Source organism: Muscardinus avellanarius (genome assembly GCF_963383645.1).
Source record: "Muscardinus avellanarius genome assembly, chromosome: 8".
NCBI lineage: Eukaryota > Metazoa > Chordata > Mammalia > Rodentia > Gliridae > Muscardinus > Muscardinus avellanarius.
The window spans coordinates 25,737,938-25,762,266 of record NC_137794.1 but is presented as its reverse complement, the minus strand read 5'-3'; the positions used below and the strand labels follow the sequence as shown (position 1 = coordinate 25,762,266).

General features: G+C 39.2%; 1 protein-coding gene across 1 annotated transcript in view; it reads left to right on the top strand.

Moving 5' to 3' along the window:
• Positions 1-771: 771 nt before the first annotated feature.
• The window catches only part of COL9A1 (collagen type IX alpha 1 chain), a gene marked incomplete at both ends in the record, with an annotated part of 162,528 nt that continues 138,970 nt past the window's right edge, over positions 772-24,329 (top strand). The window contains one exon of the mRNA XM_080700071.1: positions 772-842. Coding sequence (XP_080556197.1) covers positions 772-842 — 71 coding nt within the window. The remainder of the gene's footprint in view (positions 843-24,329) is intronic.

Below are 24,329 nucleotides of genomic sequence, written 5' to 3'. Positions count from 1 at the left end.
CCAGCTTCCTTGATGGCTCCATGCACGGCCTTAGAGGAGTCCAACATTCTTTCACAAATCACTTTTTTCCTTTTTCCTTTCTCTGGTCAGAGACCTCCAATGTAGCCCACTCTTTTGCCTCCTGTCCCTCACCTCCCGGTCTAATATTGTCACATTAGTCAGGATGGAAGAGTCTGTGTTGTGATAGCAAACACACGCTGAGCTCTCCAGGGCCCAGCAGAGCAGGGACATCGTCCGGTCCATCAGGCCACAGTGGAGGCTGGCCTCCACTGCTCCCTCCACTGGCATGCCACGGACCTGACCACAACAGGGCCCATTGAACCCAAGCCCTTTGATTTCAGCTAGGTAGCCATGGAGAAAGTACACAGGAAGAAGACACGCTTGACTTTAACTGCTCAGACCCGCCGGAACACCACTTGGCCCAGTCCCTGAATGGATGGGCATGTGAAGGAGGAGCACACGGATATTGAATGAGCACCGTCAGTCTTGATCTCCATCTTGGATACTTATCCTTTTCTTTTTCTTTTTTTGTGGTGCTGGAGACAATGCAGGGGCATTCTATCTCTGAGCTATGCCCTAACCCTATTTTTAATTTTTTTTTTTGAAACAAGGTCTTGCTAAGTTGCTGAGAATCTTGCTATGTTGCTGAGACTGATTTTCAACATGCGATTCTCCTGTCTCAGCCTCCCAAGTACCAGGATCCCAGGCATGCACCACCTCGCCCAGCCCCTATCTGGGATCTCACTTTTCTGTTCCCATTCCTTGGACAGAATGAAAAGACCAGACAGTGACCTGGGCATACACCGTGTCATGCAGGCTGCAGCTGGCCAGGGCTGTGGAAGGTGAGGATGTAAACGCCACATTGAATGTGAGGTCTGAAATATTAAACTGGTCTAGACTGGCCTGCATTTGTGAATATTCAAAGTGACCAGAGAGCTATGGGATCTGCCCAAGATGTTATTTAGGGTAAAGAAAGGGATATTTAACAAAGTATGTTTGAAAGCAGTAACTGGGGGAAATAATAAAACCATTTCATTATTGTAATTTCTTGGGTTCAAGAGTATCCAAAGTCAAAGTTGTGTTTAGCTTAGAGAATAATATTAAATGAAAATAAAAGTATGTGACATTTTATTTATTAAATATAATCTACATGAGAAAGCAAAAGCTAATAAAGTTATTCTTTTGTCTTTAAATGAACTTAAACAATGCTATTACTTCAGTGTAGATAACAGAAAAGGGAATCTAATCACATTTTCAATTGAATTTGAAGATAAAGCTTTTAAAAATAATTCAGATTTGGTGTATGCCTTTCTTCTAAGAGTGCTGTGAGACTCATAATTAGATCAATATGTTTAATCCCCCTGGAGTATTGCAGTAAGTGTGTCCGCCCTAATAATAAAGTACATCACATCTAAACAAAGTAAATGTCCTTTAATGCACTCTCAATGACCTGAATATAGCATTCCAATTCTCATCTGCACTTTCAACTTCTAGGGACCTGAGCATGAATTATGATTCAAAGATGGGATTTGATTAATAATGTATATCCATGGATGATTAAAGAGCTCTTCCTTTATGAAAAAATACTTTAGATATGAAGAAAACAGCTCATGTTCAGAGGGCTGAAACGTGCCTGAGAGTGCATCTCAGTACTTGCCTTTCCTAAGCCATCTCACGGCTCTTAGTAATCCACTCGTTTTTTAAAAAACCTCTGGAGAAAAAGATTTCAACATCTCACACCTTAACCATCCTTCGTATCACAGTGCAACCTAATCATTATTAATTAGATTGAACATCTTCATTCTGTATTTTTTATCTTTATTTTCAGATTACATAAAAACATAAAAACTATATCAATATCAATAGCATGCCATATAATGTTTTGATGCACATATATACTGTATAATGTTTAGATCAGATTAAATATATTTATCTTCTTTTTAAATTTTTTTTCCTTTTAAATTTTTTTATTTGTGCATTATATTCAAACATCATATTGGGGTAAAAAACTTGTGTGTACAAACATGTACACATTGCTGATTTAACCCCTAACCAATTCCCACCCCATTCCCTCCCTGTCCCTTCTTCCCTTGCTTGGCTTAGTGACTGACTTCGATATGTTTAAGTATATTGTGTGTTTTAGAGATTTTCCTCTTCCCCCCTCCTTTCTCCTCCATTAGGTTGTCTTGTTTGCTCCTCTATAGGATTTCCTTTTTCAAGAGTTCCTCCTATGTCCCATTTCTCCCTAACTCTCACATATTAGGGAAAGCATCTGATTTCTTATTTTTTGTGACTGACTAATCTCACTTAGCATAATGTCCTCCAGTTCCATCCATTTCCCTGAAAATGATGTAATTGAGTTTTTTTTATTGGTGAACTGTATTCATACATCATAGTGGGATACAAAAAAACTTTTGTAGACATACATGCACACATTGCCCAGTCAGCCCCTACCCGATCCCCACCCCATTCCCTCCCCATCCCTCCTTTCCATGCTTGGCTTAGTGGTTACATCTAGTTTTATAGCAATTTATCCAATATTAATGATGATAATCTCACAAAACAGTTTCATTTGTTTGATACCAAGCTTTTGATGACTAAAAGATAACAGTTCAATATTTCTTTTTGCTTTTTTTCTTACCAGAGAATATTTTTTTCTTTTCTTTTTTTTTAGGTGAAGCTATCATATATTTATTTATTTATTTTTCAGAAAAAATCTATCCTGATATGGAATATGGACTCTAGATACCCAAAACAATCTCAAAGAAGAACAAAGCTAGAAGATGTATATTTTCTGATTTCAAACCATATAAAGCTGCCAAGACATCCTGCTGCCTCGGCATCTATGTGTTGAGACCCCACTCCACATAGTTATTCGGCAAAAAAGCCCCAAGAAGGAGGTATTGTCTCTGGCCAAAGTACCCCCCACTTTTAGATACCCTTCACTATTATTCCTTTTAACTTTCTACACGAATTGCTCCAGTGATGTGAAATTAGAACTATAAAAAGAAACTGAGTCCGTGGAAATAAACTCTCTAATAATTTGTCTAAACGTCCTTGGCTCTGCTCAACAATAATGAGAAACTGGCCAGAATTCAGGTACTGTGATAAGCACCCCAGCTGCAGCAATCACAAATGGCCTCCGACCTTCATCACTATCTATCAACTCTGGCAAAAGTAGCTCAGTTCAAAATAATTATTTACCCTTGAAATCCTGCCTAGAGACAGAGAAAAACTTTGTGTGTGACCTTAAAGAAACAACTTAGCTGCCCAAATACAATAGACCCAAAGAAAAAGAATGTTAACTTTTACCTCAGTGTGAGCATTCCAGGAGATAGAAAAACTGGCCGCATAATTAGAAATAAATATTACAAAATAAAGGACAGACATTTTAAATATATATGTATGAAGGAAAAGAAATACCGTAAAAATAAGAAAAGCATTTTTGCATGAAAAAGAGCTTATCACAAGAAAGTCCCAACTGGGAAAGAAAGAAATTAGAAAGTTAGAAGCAGACTGCAGAGAGTTTGTGACAGGGAAGTGGATTATTAAAGATAAGTAGACTTTTAATAGGCTTGTTGTTTAAAGAAGAGTACTCAGCAGTTAAGAAAATACATCTGACAATTAAAACTAAGAACCTTGTGGTGTTGTTTGTGATATTTTGTCTGCCAAACTGTGTTGTGAGTATGCTTAAGCTTTCAGACTTAGAAGACAAGGTACCAACACCTGAAGAAACTCCATCACATCCACCTGAATCACCACATTTCCCCACACTTGCTATATGAACTGAGCCCAAAAGATGGAAAAGTTCCAGGAAAAGTTAAAAAAGATTCCCCCGAGAAGCTCCCAAGCCTTGACTATCCTGGGAGGCTGCCACCTGGAACTGCTTATCTACAAGACCTTGGGACCTTGGAGAGGAACAGGAGTTAATTCTTCGAGGGCCAACAGCCAGCTGAAAGACCTCCCCCCTTTTCTCTTAACTTTACTGGGGAAGGGTATAAATTTCTTGGGGTTTTCATAATAAAGTGTCATTGGCTCAAGAAACCTTTGTCCACCTCAGATTCTTTCCAAAGCGTCGTCATTTAGGGACCTAAAGAAAATTCAGTCCCTAAAGGAGAAAGAATCGCTGCAGATAAGAATCTGCAGAACTCCACCTGCCTTTTGCCCCATCTTTCTGAGATTTTGACCGGGAACGGACAATTACAAACCGACTGAGATTAGTCCGTGACATAAAGCTACAATAATTGAAACAGTGTAGTACTGTTCCAGAGGCAGATATATAAACCACTGGGGTTAAATAAAAGCCTAGAGATAAATTCTTCCATATATTGTCAATTTATTTTTGACAAGGTTTCCACGAACATTTGGTGAAGGAAATACTAATCTTTTAACTAAATATTGTTGAAAAATAATAATTACATGAAAAATAATAAAATTGGACCCTTACCTAACATATTTACAAATATTAACTCAAAATAGATAAAAGACCTTAGTATAAATCTTAAGACTATAAACTTTTAGAAGAAAAATCTGGGTCATAAAACCTCACAACATTGAAATTGGCAGTAATTTCTTGGATATGATTTCAATGGCGCAGGCAACAAAAGGGTAAATAAACTCCCTAAAAAATAAAAAAAATATTGTGTATCCAAAGACAATGTAAACAGAGTTAAAAGTTACTGATAGAATGGGATAAAATATTTCCAAATGCTATATCTGAAGGTATATTAATATTCCAACTAGAAATCCTAAAAATTAACAACAATAAAAGCAAACAATACAATTTAGAGATAGGTAATGGACTAACATAAATAATCTTCACAGATAACCAATCTTAGTTGTCTGTTGGATGGAAAATCTTGTTTCTCTGGTTCTGGTGTGTGTTACCTATTTCTTCTTTGTAGTTAATCTCTTTGAGTATTTTCTCTAGTGCTGGTTTTGAAGACATAAATTCCTTCAGTTTCTGTTTGTCATGGAAGCTTCTTATTTTTCCATCTAATTTGATAGAAAGTTTTGCTGGGTAGGAAATTTTTGGCTGGAAGTTGTTTTCTTTCAGAATTTGGAATATGTTACTCCATGCCCTTCTGGCTTTCATGACTTGGTTTGGGAAGTCTGGAGTGATTCTAATTGGTTTGCCTCTGAATGTCACTTGGCCCTTTGCTTTTGTTGCCTTTAAGATTCTCTCCTTGGCTTCCACAATAGTCATTTTGACAATTATGTGGCGTGGGGATCCTCTTCTCTGTTCCTCTCTAATGGGAGTTCTATAAGTTTCCTGGACCTGTGTATTGACCTCTTGCTCTATGTTTGGAAAGTTTTCTGCTATTACTTCCTTGAAGAGATTGTTGATCCCTTTGGTTTCACCTTCTTTTATCTCCTCTATTCCAATTATTCTTAGGTTAGCTCTCTTAAAATGGGCCCATATTTCTTCAATGTCAGATTCCTGCTGTCGGATATTTTTTTCTAGATTATAAACTATGCATTCATTTTTTGAATGATCATCTTCTAGGAGCGAGATTCTATTCTCCATGTAGTCTAATCGGTTGTTTGTACTTTGAATTGAGGCCTTTACTTCATTAATTGCATTCTTTATCTCTCTTTGGCTCTCTCTGAATTCTTTTCAAAACACCTCTATTATTTCTATAGTTATTTTCCTGATTTGACCTTCTAGAAATCTCTGAATTTCTGTTTTATCAGGTTCTGAAGTTGTGGGGTTGTGGACATTCATTGCTCCAGTGTTATTCCTCTTTCCCATGATTTCAGAAGTTTGTGCCTTCTCTGGGTTCTTCCCTTGAGTTACTACGACTTCACTTAAGGTGCTGTGGATCTCGAGTCTATGGTATCTCAGTTCCCACTACTCCTTTATTGGGTTGTATCGCAGAGTCTCAGACCCTGGGAGTCAATCGAGGCTGCTTTAGACCATGGGGGGTGCCAGGTTGGGCTTTCTCCTATGGTGTAATATCTCTGCCACCACCACTCCCCCGCTGGGTCAAGTCCCTGGGAGTACAGTACTGGGATTTCTCCTCTAGGGGCCCCAATTTGACTCACTGTTGAGTGTGCAGATGTAGCTGTACTGGACTTGGTGAATTCGCTGCTGCTGCCGCCGGTTGCAATATGGTGCTGTTGCTGTGCCCTTGGCCGTGAGGCTGGCATATTTCTTTTCTGTTTTTGAACTCCACTTTGGGTCCCTGCAGGGTGCGCTGAGCCCAGCCCCTGGGAGCTTTAGATGCTCGCTGCGCTGAGAGATCTGCCGAATCCCGCCCGGCTGTTTCGCAGCGCCTCACTTTGGCTCGCTGTCTGCCGCTCCTCTCTGGAGCTTGGTAGGCTGTTGAGTGTGTTGGTCTGGTGCCCTTCTATAAAGGTTTTATAGAATTCACTTGGGAAACCATCTGGTCCTGGGCTTTTCTTTGATGGTAAGCTCTTTATTGCTGTTTCAATCTCTTTCATTGTTATTGGTTGGTTTAAGTGTTCTATATCTTCTTGACTCAGTTTAGGAAGGTTGTATTTATCTAGGAAGTTGTCGATTTCCTCCAGATTTTCCATTTTGTTGGTATATAGTTTTGCAAAGTAGTTTCTGATAATCCTCTGGATTTCTATACTGTCAGTAGTAATGTCTCCTTTTTCATCTCTTATCTTCATAATTTGGGTTGATTCTCTTTTTTTTTTTAGTTAGGTTGGCTAGTGGTTTATCAATCTTGTTAATTTTTTTCAAGAAACCAGCTTTTGGTTTTGTTGATTTTCTGTATTGTTTTTTTATTCTCTATTTTGTTAATTTCTGCTCTAATTTTAATAATTTCCTGTCTTCTTCTGGCTTTGGGGTTCAGTTGTTCTTGCTTTTCAAGGGCTTTGAGGTGTGTCGTTAGGCTATTTATTTGAAGATTTTCTGTTTTTCTTATGTGAGCACTCAATGCTATAAATTTTCCTCTTAATACTGCCTTCAAAGTGTCTCAGGGGTTTTGATATGTTGTATCTTTATTTTCATTTGTTTCTAGAAATTTCTTGATTTCACCTCTTACATCATCTATGATCCATTCTTCATTCAGAAGTGTGGTGTTCAGTCTCCACATGTTTATGTTGTTTCTCTGGGTCTTCTTATAGTTGATTTCTAGTTTCATTCCATTATGGTCTGAAATGACACAGGGAAGTATGTAACATTTTTAAAATTTGCTAGTGCTCATTTTGTGTCCCAGGATGTGATCTATTTTGGAGAAGGTTCAGTGAGCAGCTGAGAAAAATGTAAACTCCGCTGTAGTTGGATGAAATATTCTATATGTGTCCAACAGGTCCATTTGTTTAATGGCGTTCTTTAGTTCTGAGGCATCTTTACTGACCCTTTGTCTGGAAGATCGGTCTAGTATTGTGAGAGGTGTGTTGAAGTCTCCCAGTATTATTGTGTTGGGATTCATGTGTGACTTCATGTCACAAAGAGTTTGATTTATGAAAGTAGCTGCCCCTATGTTTGGGGCATAGATGTTGATTATTGTTATTTCCTCTTGCTGGATTATTCCTTCTACCAGTAAAATATGACCTTATTTTTCTCTTTTAATAAGTTTGGGTTTGAAGTCTAACTTGTCTGATGCTTGTTGCTACTCCTGCTTGTCTTCGAGTACCATTAGCATGGATTACCTTGCTCCAGCCCTTTACCTTGAGTTTGTTCCTATCTTTACTTGTAAGATGTGTTTCTTATAAGTAGCAGATGGATGGATTCTGGCTTTTAATCTATTTTGCCACTTTATGTCTTTTTATTGGGGAGTTGAGGCCATTTACATTCAGTGTGATTATAGAGAGATAATTTTTAATTCCCAACATGTTAAGATCTTATTTCTGTTTGAGATACTGTTTATTCTTCTTTGCTTAGTTGTCTGCTGGATGGGAATTCTTGTTTCTTTGGTTCTGGCATCTATTACCCATTTCCTCTTTGCAGTTAATCTCCTTGAGTATTTTCTCTAGTGCTGGTTTTGAAGACATAAATTCCTTCAGTTTCTGTTTGTCATGGAAGCTTCTTATTTCCCCATCTAATTTGATAAATAGTTTTGCTGGGTAGGAAATTTTTGGCTGGAAGTTGTTTTCTTTCAGAATTTGGAATATGTTACTCCATGCCCTTCTGGCTTTCATGACTTGGTTTGGGAAGTCTGGAGTGATTCTAATTGGTTTGCCTCTGAATGTCACGTGGCCTTTTGTTTTTGTTGCCTTTAAGATTCTCTGCTTGGCTTCCACATTGGTCATTTTGACAATTATGTGGCGTGGGGATCCTCTTCTCCGATCCTGTCTAAAGGGAGTTCTATAAGTTTCCTGGACCTGTGTATTGACCTCTTGCTCTATGTTTGGAAAGTTTTCTGCTATTACTTCCTTGAAGAGATTATTGATCCCTTTGGTTTCACCTTTTCCCTCCTTTATTCCAATTATTCTTAGGTTAGCTCTCTTAAAGTGGACCCATATTTCTTCAATGTCAGATTCCTGCTGTCGGATTTTTTTTTCTAAATTAGAAACTATGTGTTCATTTTTAGAATGATCATCTTCGAGAAGCGAGATTCTATTCTCCATGTGGTCTAATTTGTTGTTTATATTTTGAATTGAGGCCTTTATTTCAATGATTGCATTCTTTATCTCTTTTTCACTCTCTCTGAATTCTTTTTGAAAGTCCTCTATTATTTCTAAAGTTATTTTCCTGATTTGATCTTCTAGAGATCTCTGGTTTTCTGTGTTATCATGTTCTGATGTTGTGAGGTTGTGGGCATTCACTGCTCCATTGTTATTTCTCTTTCCCATGATTTCAGAAGTTTGTGCCTTCTCTGGGTTCTTCCCTGGGTCACTACGAGTTCACTCAAGGTGCTCTGGATCTCGAGTCTGTGGTATCTCAGTCACCACTACTCCTTTACTGGGTTGTATCGCAAAGTCTCAGACCCAGGGAGTCAATTGAGGCTGCTTAGACTGTGGGAGGTGCCAGTTTGGGTGTTCTCCAGTGGGGAGTTGTGACTATGGTATGATATCTCTGCCACAACCACTCCCCCACTGGGTTGGACTGCTAAAATCTCCGACCCAGGGAGACTATCTGCACAAGTCCCTTGGAGTACAGTACTGCCATTTATCCCCTAGGGGCCGCAATTTGACTCACGGTTGTTGAGTGCGCTGATGGAGCTGTAGTGGACTTGGTGAATTTGCAGCTGCTGCCGCTGGCAATATGGCACTACTGCCACACCCTTGGCTATAAGGCTGGTGTATTTCTTCTCTGATTTTGAGCTCTGCTTTGAGTCCCTGCCGGGTGTGCAGTGCCCGGCCCTTGGGAGCTTTAGATGTTCCCTGTGCCTAAAAAACTGCTGACTGCTGCCCGGCTGTTCAGCAACTGCTCACTTCAGCTCGCTGTCCACCCCTCCTCTCTGGAGCCTGGTGGCTGGTTGAGTGCTGTTACCGGCGGGGTTCAGTCCTGTGGGGGGCAAGTCCACTAGCGGTCGGGGGCCTCAGAAAGATGGGTCAAAAGGCAGGCGGCGTTCTGCAGATCCTTATCTACAGCGGTTCCTTTCCCTCTATGAATTCCTCAAGTTTTTTAGTTACGACGTTTTGGAAAAGAAACCTAAAGTGGACAAAGGCTTCTTGAGCCAATGACACTTTATTATGAAAAACCCAAGAAATTTATACACTTCACCAGTAAAGTTAAGAGAAAGGGGGGCGGGTGTCTCTCAGCTGGCTGTTGGCCTTTGAAGAATTAACTTCTGTTTCTCTCCAAGGTCTTGCAGATAAGCAGCTCCAGGTGGCAGCCTCCCAGGATAGTCGAGGCTTGGGAGCTTCTCAGGGGAATCTTCTTTTAACCCTTCCTGGAACTTTCCATCTTTTGGGCTCAGTTCATATAGCAAGTGTGGGGAGATTGGGTAATTCAGGTATTGGCATCTTATCTTCTGAATCTGAAAGCTTAAGCATACTCACAACACAGTTTGGCAGACAAAATACCACAAACAACACCACAAGTTTCCCAGTTCCAATTGTCAGATGCATTTCCTTAACTGCTGAGCACTCAACAAGCCTATTAAAAGAATCCACTTATATTTAATAATCCACTTCCCTGTCATAAACTCTCTGCAACCTGCTTCTAACTTTCTAATTCCTTTCTTTCCCAGTTGGGACTTTTTTATGATAAGCTCTTTTTCATGCAAAAATGCTTTTCTTACTCTTACGGTATTTCTTTTCCTTTATACATACATATATTTAGAATGTCTGTCCTTTATTCTGTCATATTCATTTCTAACTATGCGGCCATTTTTTCTGTCTCCTGGAGTGCTCACACTGAGGTAAAAGTTAACAGTCTTTTTCTTTGGGTCTATTGTATTTGGGCAGCTAAGTTGTTTCTTTAAGGTCACACACAAGGTTTTTCTCTGTCTCTTGGCAGGATTTGCCAGAGTTAACGATGAAGGTCGGAGGCCATTTGTGATTGCTGCAGCTGGGGTGCTTATCACAGTACCTGAATTCTGGCCAGTTTCTCATTATTGTTGAGCAGAGCCAAGGACGCTTGGACAGATTATTAGAGTGTTCATCTTCACTGACTCAGTTTTATAAATCACATCACTGGAGCAATTCATATAGAAAGTTAAAAGGAATAATAGTGAAGGGTATCTATAAGTTGGGGGGCTTTGGCCAGAGACGATACCTGCCTCTCGGGGCGTCCTTGCCGATGAACTATGTGAAGTGGGGTCTCAACACATAGATGCCGAGGCAGCAGGATGTCTTGGCAGAGTGCATTGGTCTTGAGCCATCCGGTGAATTCGCCGCTGCCACTGGCAGTAAGGTGCTGCTGTTGCGTCCTCGGCTGTGAGGTTGGCGTAGTTCTTCTCTGGTTTTGAGCTCTGAGTCCCTGCGGGGTGTGCTGAACCCGGTTCTTGGGAGCTTTAGACGCTCCTTGCGCTGAAAAAAACTGCTGACTGCTGCCCGGCTGTTCAGCAACTGCTCACTTCAGCTCGCTGTCCACCCCTCCTCTCTGGCGCCTGGTGGGCTGTTGAGTGCATTGGGCTGGAGCCGTCCGGTGTACTCGCTGCTGCCGCTGGCAGTAAGGCACTGCTGCTGCGTCCTAGGCCATGAGGCCAGTGTACCTCCTCTCTGGATTTGAGCTCCATTTTGAGTCTCCCTCCTCTCTGGAGCCTGGTGCTCCGAGGGAAGATATAGCCCGCGCCACGGCACCGGCTGCTCCATGCCACGCCTCCGCACCGTGGCACCGGTTGCTCCACGCTGCGGCTCCGGCCGCTCCGCGCCGCAGCGGCCGCAGCACTGCGAGCTGGTTTCTTTCTTGTGTCTCTTTTCCAGCCCTCTTTTTCTCTGTCCCTTGTATTTACAGTTTTTATTTCTTTGCTGATGGTGTTTTCTGACTCTGAAAGGCGCTGATTTTGTGGTAATAGAGATAGATTGTTAGCGGGGATCGATTGTAAGTGCCGCTTTTCTCCGTTGCCATCTTCCCAGAAGTCTATATTTATCTTCTTAAACAGTTATCATTTTCTATGGCAAAATGCCCAAAATCTTTCACCTTTTTTTTTTTTTTTTTTACTGGAGGTGGAACCCAGGGGCTTTTCTACATTCCGGGCTATACTCCCAGACCTATTTTATATTTTATTGGACACGGGGTCTCACTAGGTTGCTGAGAGCCTCACTCAGTAGCTAAGGCTGGCTTCAAATCTGTGCGATCCTCCTGTCTTAGCCTCCCAAGCGCTGGGATTACAAGGCTGTGCCACCATGCCCGGTATCTTTTAGCTTTTTGAAATGTACAGTTTATTGTTTTATCTCTAGGTCTCTGTTGTTCAATAGTACCATGGACCAAAAGAAAGATACATTTTGCACAGTTCTGGAGAGTGGAAGTTGGAAATTTGGACATCAGAATGGCTGGGTTCTGCTGGGGGTTCTCTTTCTGCCTGTAGATCACTAGATGTCCTCTTGCTATGTTGTTACCTGGGAGGGAGTCATGGAGGGAGAGACAGATGGTGTCTTTTCTTATAAGGAAACTAATCCAATTATGAGGGCCCCACTTTCATAGCCTCATCTAAATAAAATTCCTTCCAAAGGCCCCCCTCCAGGTATCATCCATTGTTGTGAGCTATTTAGTTTATGATATTTTGTTATAGCAGTCTGAATAGACTGAGACACAGAGTGATAAAACCACCCAGTTGCACACAGGTGCTACCTCTTATGACTAAGGAAGTATGATTCAGGAGGGATGGTCCAAGAGCTCCAGGATGGAGCCAAGAGTCACAGAGGATCTTATTTTTCTGGTCTTAAAATCCAGTGGCATTTTCCTGACTGTATCTCAAAACTTCTTGAGGTCAATGGTTCCTTTTATTCATCACTTTTCTGAATCTAAATGTTTATAAGTGTTATCCTGTGTCTATTACACCATTGTATGTTTGGGACAGATAACTTGTTTATTTTATTTTAGATGAGATTTTGAATTAAATTGAGGCTACAGTGGATGAAATCATGGGAAATTGTTATGGTTTGGATCTTAACTGTTTCCCCAAAGCTCATGTTGAAGGCTTGATTCCTAGTGCAGTAGTATTCAGTGATGGGGCCCTTGGGCGTTGACTACATCAGGATGGCTCTGGCCCGTGAATGGGTTGATCCATCTGTGGATTCACAGCTTAATGGGCTGGTGGGAGCTGGTGGGAACTGGGAGGTGGGGTCTAGTTGGAAGAAGCCAGTTACTGGGGTTGTGGCCTTGAATGGTCTATTTTGTCCCCACTCTCCTTTTTGTCTCACTCTCCTTTTTCTTTTTTCTGCTTGCTACAAGGTGAGCATTTCTCTCTGCCATGATGTGTACTCCACCATACACAGGCCCAGAGCAACCTGGCCAAGAAACCTGAACTGAAATCTCTGAAACTATGAGCCAAAATAAACATTTCCTCCTTTGAAGTTGCTTGCTTTAGGTATTTTCTCATAGCAATGAAATGCTGGTGAAAACAGAGGCTTTGGGATGAGATAGATGTATTTTGTACAGAGAGGCCACAACAACAATGATTGACTTATGCTATTTTGACCTTACAATAATGCAGAAGATACACACCTTCGGTAGAAACCATACTTTTAAAATTTTGACATTTTCCTGAGTTAGTACAATCCTCTCCTGTGATGTTTTCAGGAGCTACAACACCTAGTCAGCCATACAATTATAAAGGTAAACAACTGAGACTTTACAGTGCACTGTGTTGCTGAGCTTAAATATTTGGTAGTTAGGTGTATTAAGTTTATATGTTTATATATTAAAGTTGTATGTTTATAAGTGTTTATAAAATATAAATTATAAATATAAAATATAAATATAAATTATATATAATTATATATAATATATTTATATCATATATAATATAATATATATAATATATATAATATATAATATATATAATATATAATATATAATATAATATAATATATAATATATAATATATATAATATAATATATAATATAATATATAATATAAATATATATTATATAGTATATATATAATATAAATATATTTATATTATAAATATATAAATAATATAAATATAAATTATAAATATAAAATATAAACTTAAAAATATAAATTAAAAAAATGTATTTCAGGGGCTGAGACAGGAGTATCACAAGTTCCAGGCCTGGGCATGGTAACTTAGTGAGATCTTCTCTCAAATTTAAAAATAAAAAGGGCTGAGGTATAGCACAGACATAAAACAATCATGAGTTCAAACCCCAGGATCACACACACACACACACACACACACACACACACACACGCACGCGCGCTCAACCATTTCAACACATATTTTCAACTTACAATGAGTTAATCAGGATATAATCCCATCAAATTTTATAAAACTACTTAAAGAATTTCTGTTAGAGTATTAGGTAAAACTTTACCTAATTAGAACACAGAGCCATGAACACTAATACTTATCAGAGTAACAGTATGATAATCATATAGAAATCGTTCCTCTACTAGGATTATACAGTGGGCTCTCATGAGTCATCCTTTCTAACCTTGCAGCTTGACAGCAGTAGCCGATATAAACATATAAATCATATTAAAATGGGCTATGATACTTAAATAAGAGACTTCTGAATTCTGAAAGAGTGTGCAGGAATCTATTTAAGGACACAGTCATTTCCATCTGTTGTAATTTAAATTACATTGCCAATGTGATATTTAGACTGCTTGTACTAGAAAATTAATAAAAAAATCTCATTCATTTCAGTTTTTTTCCTGTGGCATTGGCCCACAAGTTCAGAAGTGTGACAAGATACCATATTAATATTAAGTCAAGGTTACAAAGCTCTCTTAAGTACATATACTGACTTTAATGTGTTGATATCTTTTCCTTTTTTATGGCTTGATTTCTAAATGGTTTAATTTCTAAATCTCTTTCACAAGGGTAAATAAAGGTAGTTGAGAATTTAAAACAAGCCAGTAGTTAAAGTTCACACAACATGTTTAACCAGGAGGCTAAATCATAAATTAAAAAAAATGTATTCCAGCACGGTGGTGCATGCCTATCATCCCAATACTTAGGGGGCTGAGACAGGAGGATTGCAGGCTCAAAGATAGCCCAGCAACATAGTGAGATTCTCAGCAACCTAGGAACACCGTATTTAAAAAAAAGAAAAAGAAGGGAAAAGAAGGGCTGGGTGTATAACTTGAATGTTCTGGGTTCAATTCTAGTATTACAAATAAGTAAATAAATCATGTATTCCAATGATCTAGGCATTGACCTGAGTCATAGTAAGGTTTCTTTTTTTTTCATTTTCTTTTTGGTGGTGAAATAAAGGTTATGGTTGGGTAGTTTTTCTGGTTAATTTCTTAGCATATTTTTTCTCTTGTAAAGCTGTGTGTGTGTGTGTGTGTGTGTGTGTGTGTGTGTTCATTTTTCTCACTTAGATCTTTCCTAAAGTTGTAGTGCCTGACACTTGTGTGTGATCCATCCTAGAGCACTGCATTTGAACTGAGCCCAGAGCATCATTTAGTTTTACAAGGCAGCATCTTCTCTTCATTATCCCATGGTGATCTGGGACGCTGTGGAATGGGGCAGAGGCGGCATGAAGAGCCTGTCTCTTGTCTTACCTAAACTTATGGCCACTTAATTTTATTTGCTATTATCATTCCCGATGAATAGTGGACCAACATTTCCTATTCTATGCTACAAAAGTCTATGCCCAAGACTTTTCTTTTCTTTTCTTTCTTTCTATTTATTTATTTATTTATTTATTTATTTATTTATTTATTTTTTAATTTTTTGGCAGTACTGGGGATTGAACCCAGGGGCATTCTACCTCCAAGATATATCCTTAGCTCTATTTTTAATTTTTTATTTTGAAACAGTGTCTCATTAAGTTGTGGAGGCCCTCACTATGTAGCTGAGGCTGTCCGTGAACTGCAATCCTCCTGTCTCAGCCTTCCAAGTACTAGGATTACAAGTGTGCACCACCTCGCCCAGCTTATGTCCAAGGCTTTTGATGAAGGAATATGAGGCTCAGGCTCTGGGGATGTCAAACCATCTTACCTGTGGCGGGCCCTTTCTTGTTGGTGCTCTCTCCTCACCTTGGGCCCGCAGGCCCCTCACCTGGGGCAGGAGTCGGAGCTGAGTGGAGGAGGTAAGTAGAGATTGTTGAAGTTGTTTGTGGAGTGATGTGAGAGGAGGCCTTTTCTCACTGGTGTACCTGCCACGGAAACTTAAGCCAGTTCCTAGTTACATGAATGTTCTATGGGAGTGGGCTTTTTTGAGGGGAGTGGGGGATATCGATGACCTGTTTGTATTTTCTGTTCCATTTGATACATAGTTAAGATGCGTTTGTGGATTCAGGAACGAATAGCAGGGGAACACCACCTTTTTTGCACTGGGGACTGAAATCAGGGGCAGTCTACCTTTGAGCTATATCCCCAGTCCTATTTTATTCTTTAATTTTTGAAAATGGATCTCATTAAGTTGTGGAGAGCCTATGTTCCTGAGGCTGACTGTGAACCTGCTATCCTTCTGTCTCACCCTCCCAAGTACTGAGATTACAGGCGTGCACCACCATGCTTAGCTGTAGAGGAGGCTTGAGAATATAATTACATGAAAATCAGTGAAGTCCTAGGATGTGTTTGGGGCTTACACAGACCAGGACAATTGTATATAGAACTCAAGGAGTGTGAAGATCCCTGTTATCATCTGGGTTATACATTTTGGCATGTACATGTGTTCCAGTGTCACTACCAGATCTTCATCACAATGTACTGGTATTCATTCAGGTTCAGGTGAACAGAAGCATCATCCTGTGCACATGTACTCTGTGTCCTGCTGACAGTTCCACACAGTACAATCCAACTTGGGAAATCAGAGACAGGTCACCTTCCTGCTGCCTCTAAATCGAATTCCAACACTCGCATCATTTCTTTTCTTCTTTCTTGTCTAAATGTTATACTCTTTTTCAATCTGTACTTGATAATGATACAAAGCCAAATTTATCTTCTTTGCCAGAAGTGGACTGTTGATGACAACTGGCCGCTCATTAAAGGGAGGCTGTTGGTTGGACAGCCCCAGTGGACTACGACCATGCTTCTCTCAGTCTTTGGCATCACATTGGCAACTTAATACAAAATATTCCAGAAAATTTGCAGTTTGGTCACTGGAGGATTGTGGTCTCTTCTTCAGGATCTTTGAGCAGACATCTGGGGCCAGGGGCCTGCCGCTTGTTTGCTTTTAGGGAGCTGTACAGTAAAAGCAGTTTTAAATAAATAGGAGGTTCTATGTTTTAAATTTCTTTCACTGAAAGAAAGCTTTTTGCTTCTTGCTCTGACCTATTTAGACTTTACGAAGCAAATGTTTCAGGAGACACAAGAACTTTCTTGTATGCTGTTGAGATGCCAGAAAAATGACAAGGAAAACACACCGGGCCCATTTATAAAATCAAACCATTTCAAGCCACAACCAACAGCGTTCCAATTCAGACTTTTCAGACTTTAGGAACTTCTGGAAATTTGCAGAAACATATTTCTCCTTGTTAAAACTTTCCTCAAATTCCTATATTCTAGATTTTTATAATTTGGTATCATACAGATGTACATAGATACATACAAATATATGTTATGTTACATATTATATATGTATATATTTATATATATTTATATATAATTATATATATGTTATATATTTACTAGTTTATTCAAATATATTAAGAAATCTTTTTAAGCTGGGCATGGTTGTACATACCTGTAATCTCAATACTTCAAAGGCTGAGACAGGAGGATCGCAGGTTCAAGATCAGACAAAGCAATTTAGCATGACTCTCAGCAATCTAGTGAGAACCTGTTTCAAAACAAAACATAAAAAGAGCTCAGAGTAAATGCCTCTGGGTTCAGTCTCCATTACCTGTGAATGCATACACATGCACAATTCTCTCTCTCTCTCTCTCTCTCTCTCTCTCTCTCTCTCTCTCTCTCTCTCAGAATGTATAATATTCTGGTTAAAGTATTTCATTGATAGACTCTTTACATCTTGAAATTATTGGAAATAGGATTTCCCACAGTGCTACACTATCTAACTTTCCTGTGCTACCAGGTACAGAAAATAAGAAGAGTGTAATATCATATTAAGATAAGATAAATGCATATTCATAAAGTTTTTTTTTGCTAATGAGTCTGCAGCTGAGGGGAAAAGTTCATAGACTATGTTAAATGCTTTATGGATCTTGATGAAATCACTCTTAATTTAAAGGCCTAAATTTTGGTGGTGAACAAATTTGATTTGATTCATTATTATTGATTTACCCAGTATAAATTTGTACAGCCTTATTTCATTTGCTTTAAAATTTCCTGCAGCCAGCTGTGGTGGCGCACACGGCTGAGACCAGACGATCATGGTTCACGGACAGCCTCAGCTTCTTAGTGAGGCCCTCACAACTCAGTGAGACCTGGTTTCAAACAATAAAAAGAATAAAAAATAGGACCAGGGGTGTAGCTTGGAGGTAGATAGAATGCCCCTGGGTTCCATCCTCAGTACTGCCAAAAATAAATAAATAAATAAATAAATAAATAAATAAATAAATAAAATTTCCTGCAAGTTACAAAATTTTTCTTTTTAAAATATTGTTTTGGTAATAATTAAATAATAATGCTAACATGCATTGAGTGCTTCCAGGTGATGGGCATGTGCTAAGCAACAGGATACTTCATTTAATACTACTACCTCATGCAGTAGCATTATTGGTATATGAAACTGGTTCTGTGAGCTAGGTCACTTGACCTTATGTTTGCTAAATTGGGTAACTGGGACATAATAATAATTTCTAAAATTTATGTAACAAACAATCTAACACACTGAATCTATCAGTCTAACACCGGAGAAGAATAGAGTTAAATAGTGAGATCATAGTTTGAACCTCTCAATTTGACCCCAACTCTGAGTAGTAAGCTATAAAGGTGTACTGTTCAGTATGGTAGACACTGGCCAACATATCACAATTTAAGTTTAAATCAATGTACATTTAAAAAAGATTGTCTCTCCAGTCACCAGCTGCATTCAAGTGTTTAATTGCCATTTGTGACCAGAAGCTATCACACTGAAGAGCACAGACATAGGACACTTCAGTAGCCATAAGAAGTTCTTTTTTCCTTTTTTCCCTATTTTTTTTAATCATGGGAAATTCTATTGAGCTATTGCTCCTTTAGAGATTTTATATCTCTGATAATATTTTCTTGATGAATTTTAGTGAACTACATGAAGAGATTTGGGAAACACTGAAGTTTTATGGGCAACACATGTCCTGATCGTAATTTTCAATGCACTTATTTTTCTGATGCCTCATCTTTTGTTTGATTTTATTATTTTTTTTATAGTGCTGTGGATTGAACCTAGGTGTATTCTACTTCTGAGCTACACCCCTTTTCTATTTATTTATTTATTTATTTATTTATTTATTTATTTATTTATTTATTTACTTACTTACTTATTGTGGTACTGGGAATGAAACCTGGGGCATTATAACACTGGGCTATGCCCCTAGACCTATTTTTTAAAATTTCTATTTGGAAACAAGGTCATGCTGAATTTCTGAGGCTGACTTTGAACCTGTGATCCTCCTGTCTCAGCCTTCTACTACTGGGATTACAGATGTGCGCCACCATGCCTGTTTTTTTTTTTTTTTTAAAACAGGGTCTCACTTTGTTATGGAGGGTCTCATTAAGTTACTGAGGCTAGCCACAAACCTGTCTCAGCTTTCTAAGTACCAAGATTACAAGTGCACACTGCTTTACCTGGCATGATGGGTAGTCTTTATTTTTATTCGTGTGTGTGTGTGTGTGTGTGTGTGTGTGTGTGTGTGTGTGTTACTATAGGCTGAACTCAGGGACACAACAACACTTAGTTACACCTGCCATTTTAAAATTTTATTTAAAAATTTGAAGCAGGGTATCACTAAATCCCAGGGCAATGTCCTTGGGTCTCAGGCTTTGAAGTACTAAGATTACAGGAGTGAACTACCATGCCTAGCTATTTTCATTGCAAATTCTGAGAGAGAAAATCTGTAATCTTGTGCCCTAGTACTGAGAATTCTCTTTACTTTGGATCTGTGACTCTGTTTGCATGAGCTATGTAACTCCTAATAATGACATTTAGGAACATTAAGTAGTTAAACTATTTTCGGGAGACAAGAGGTATAAGACAGTATTAAAAATCCACTGTAAAAATTGGAATTCTTCTAATAAATAACTTTACAGGTTTTTCTGCCCCAGAGAATAATGCTATTTAAATAAGGTATCTCCCTCCTTGCATTCTTGCTATTGTCTAGTAATTTGAAAAATAGCCTTGTCTTTTTGAAATGGTATATGTCTCTCTATTTTAATGCAGTTTCAAGACTAAAATGGACAAGAGGGAGTTGTCTTTCCTTGAATAGCTTTCTGTTTCCATACATATCTTAGTTGGAGTCATCATTCTTTATCTATAGGCTTTAATTAAGTAAAAGGAGAAAATGCAGCTTATTGCCTGCATGCTGATGTTCATGGTACCTGTTGGATTTACTCCAATTTGTGGAGGTGCTTTGAATGATAATTCCAGAATTTATTGGATGTATTTCAGATGGAGACTTGTTTCTATGACAACATATTGGCTTTGCAGACCAAAAGACTATTCTAAACAACATTAACCAAAATTACATATGTACACAAGTCCCCTCCTTCCCTAGAAAACTCATTAAAAAAAAAGTCAGGCAGGGAAAAAAATGGCGACTGAGGGACACAGCACTTCTCAGTAGCTGAAACAAATAAAGTTCAACTACTTAGAAAGCAGTGTCTTAATCAACAAAATAAATACATCCCAGGAACCAAAACAGATCCAGGTACCTCGGCGGAAACTCTGAACTAGAAGAAGAAGAAGAACAAAGATCGGGCACCAGACCTACTGCAGATACAATAGGGACCCTTGCTGGTGGGCTGCCGGTGCGGGCTGCCTGCCTGCCCAAACTGCACTCCTGAGCCCTGACTGAAACCACCGCGGCAAGATAATCCGAGACTGAAAACAGACATGGAGCCTCATCTTAAGCAGCGAGCAGCACCCACGTCAGAATTCTGTGTGCTCACCAGTGACTGGATCACAATGGCACAGAGACTCCCACTGATGCCTGGACCAAGGAAGCCAGGTATTTGAGTACGTCCAGGGAAAGTGTGGGTACTAGTGTGTGCCCCAGGCCCAGCACTGGCCCAGGGCATCTGTCCCATGCCTCAGAACCCAGCACTGTCCTCGCACACCCTGTCTGCGCCCTAACCCCTGTTAGTAGCCTGCGCCACTCCCACCCCTAAATCAGAGCCTACCTTGTGTGCCTAGCCCCCACCCCCCACTGGAGCCCAGACACCCACCTTGCCGTAGGCCTGCTTTCCAGGCGGTGAAAGCTCTGTGCGCCCGTGAGATCTCCTTGGGCCCCCAGCTTCTGCAGCCCGCAGGAGGCAGAGATCATTGCTGGACACCTTGCTGCACCTGTGCCCCCCGGACACTTGTGCACCTATCCCGCACCCCTGGCCTGCACTCTTGGAACTGGCAGAGCTCTGGCAGTAAGTGTGGGCATCCAGGAACCAGCAACCCTTTGCCCAAGGCACATCCTGGGACCACACCAGCTAGCCGAGTTAGAATTTCCAGAGACACAGGAAAATCCATCGAGACACAATATCTGCACAGGACTGCAGGGGGAGGTTCCAAGTCTACTTTGGACATCCTCCACTCCTGCTGTAGGGAAGCACAGGCAGGAGTCTAGGGTGGTGAGTGCAGAGGTGCTGACTACAGATTGGAATTATGCAGAACCTGGGAATTGTACAGAATCTAATAAAAGTGACACCAGACATCCTGACACATAAACCCAAAGCAGTTAAAGGAAAGAAAAGTGTCCAAATACCCAAAGTGACCTAAGAAGATAAAAATAGAGTACAAAGAAAACTAAGAGACATTGATTATATTCTGAAAGCTACCAAAGCAATCAGATACGCAAATATCATATGGATCTGACCCCATATTCGTAAATAAGTAGGACTGTTTTTTTTTTTTTTACTGTTATTGTGGATGTTTTGTTTTGTTTGCTTTTACAGTGCTTTTGTTTTGTTATGGTTATTGCTGTTTTTTTCCCCCAGCCTTCTTTTACTTAAACTTTTTTTAATATATAATTGATAGTTTGCCTTGTTTTCTGATTTCACACAGCTGCTAGTTCCTTTTATTTTTGTCCTTTTTACCTCTTTCTTCCTCTTTCCTTCCTTTTTTCATTCTCCTTCTTTGATTGGGTTTTCCTTTCTTTTTCTTGGATTACATAATAGTCTTGGTATCTTGTGTGGATTTTTTTTATGTTTGTCTGCTCCTTCCATCACTCCTCTTACAAACTTCCCCACACGAACCTATATACTCTTCTCCCCCCAAATTTTCCCCATAATATACCTCCTTATTTAATACTGAAAGTATTTCATATCTCCTTACTTACTCTACTAACAACAAGAGTCCTACTAGTTAACTCTCTCATTCTCAGCAAGATATTACCTTATCATACTTAAAGTCTTTCCCATAAACATATCCTCTACTTAATCCGACTCCTTTACCCATCACCCCAGCTCCTCCCACATCACCCACCCTCAACACTGGAAAAGCTCTGCTGACTTACCGATACCCCTAAACTCCTAATATTAAGATTGGACTAAGCATAATACTCATGAACGATGGGTAGAAATCAGAAAAGCAGGACAGAGAACGCTATAAATATGAGAACCAGGAATTATGAAGAGACAGCAGAAATCACGAATACTGACCTACTAGAAATGCAAGAAGGAGAGTTCAGAATCTTGATGTACAATATGATGAAAGGATTTAAAACAAGTCTAGAGGAGGTGAAAGGTGAGTTAGAAACACTAAAAAAGAATCAGAAAGAGGTCTGGAATGAAATGAAAGAGGCAATAAATGAAATGAAGACAGCAATAGAAAGAAATTCTGGAAGATTAGATGAAATGGAAAACCGAATATCAATATTAGAAGACAGTACATTCCAAACCGAAAACACAGTCAGCGATATACAGAAATCTTTACAGCAACAAAACCTAAACATCCAGCAAATATGGGACAATATGAAATGTCCTAATTTACGGATAATAGGCATTGAAGAAGGGATAGAGGTACAGACCAAGGACATCTGTAATCTCTTCAAGGAAATAGTCTCAGAGGATTTTCCAAATATGGAAAGAGACTTGGACCTTCATGTCCAGGAGGCATACAAAATTCCACTGAGACAGGACCAAAGGAAGACCACTCCACGCCACATAATAACCAAAATGACCAATATAGAGGCCAAGGAAGGAATATTAAAAGCAGTGAGAACAAAAGGAAGGGCGACATATAGAGGGAAAACAATAAGAATCACCCCAGACTATACAACCCAGGTCATGAATGCTAGGAGAGACTGGTACGATGTGATTCAGACCCTGGAAGAAAATAACTTCCAACCCAACATAATCTATCCAGCAAAACTACTATTCAAGATCAATGGTGAAACCAAAGTCTTTCATGATAAACAGAATCTCAAAAAATTCATGAATTCAAAGCCAACACTAGAGAAAATTCTTAAAGAAATAAACCATAAGGAAAAAAAAGAAGCAGACTCCAGAACCAGATAAGAGAGGAAGTTAATAAGTGGGCCATTTAAGTAAAGAAGAAAGATCACACCACCCAAGAGTAGACAGAACACAAAATGGCAGAAAACAAAAATCATATTTCAATAATATCTCTTAATGTCAAAGGACTTAACTCACCAATCAAAAGACATAGACTGGCAATGTGGATTAGGAAACATAATCCAAATATATGCTGTCTGCAAGAAACTCACCTTACAGCCAAAGACATTCAAGACTGAAAGGATGGAAAAAGATATACCATGCCAACGGTGACCAAAAAAGAGCAAGGGGTAGCAACCCTGATATCCAACAAAACAGACTTTAAACTAAAACACATTAAAAGAGACAAATCAGGGCACTTTCTTTTACATAAAAGGAACAACACACCAAGAAGATATAATGATAGTAAATATGTATGCCCCAAATGTGGGTGCAACCACATTTGTAAAACCCTTCTGGACATAAGATCCCAAGTAGACCCAAATACAATAATTCTGGGAGACTTTAATACGCTTCTCACACCACTGGATCGATCTTCAAGGCAAAAGATGAGTAAAGATGCTTTAGAACTAAAGGAAACCATAAACCAAATGGACCTAATAGACATTTTCAGATTATTTCAACCAGGATTTACAGAATACACTTTCGTTTCAGTAGCCCATGGAACCTTCTCCAAAATAGACCACATCCTGGGACACAAAGAAAATACCAGCAAATTCAAAAAATGTAATATAATTCCTTGCATCTTTTCAGACCACAATGGAATAAAAGTAGAAATCAACAACAGGAAACTTGAAAGAAAGTATTCAAATTCATAGAGAATGAATGATACACTATTGAATGATGAATGGGTAAGAGCAGAAATTAGGGAAGAAATAAAGAAATTTATGGAAACAAACGAAAACAGAGATACAACCTACCAAAATCTATGGGACACCATGAAGGCAGTATTAAGAGGAAAGTTTATTGCATTGAGTGCCCACATAAGAAGGACAGAGAACCACCAAGTAAAGAACCTAATGACACAACTCAAGGACCTAGAAAGTCTGCAACAGTCTATTCCCCAAACCAGCAGAAGGCAAGAAATCATTAAAATTAGAGCAGAAATAAATGAAATAGAGAACAAAAAATAATTCAAAAAATCAATAAAACAAAAAGTTGGTTCTTTGAAAAGATCAATAGAATTGATAACCCCTTGGCCAACCTAACCAAAAGAAAAAG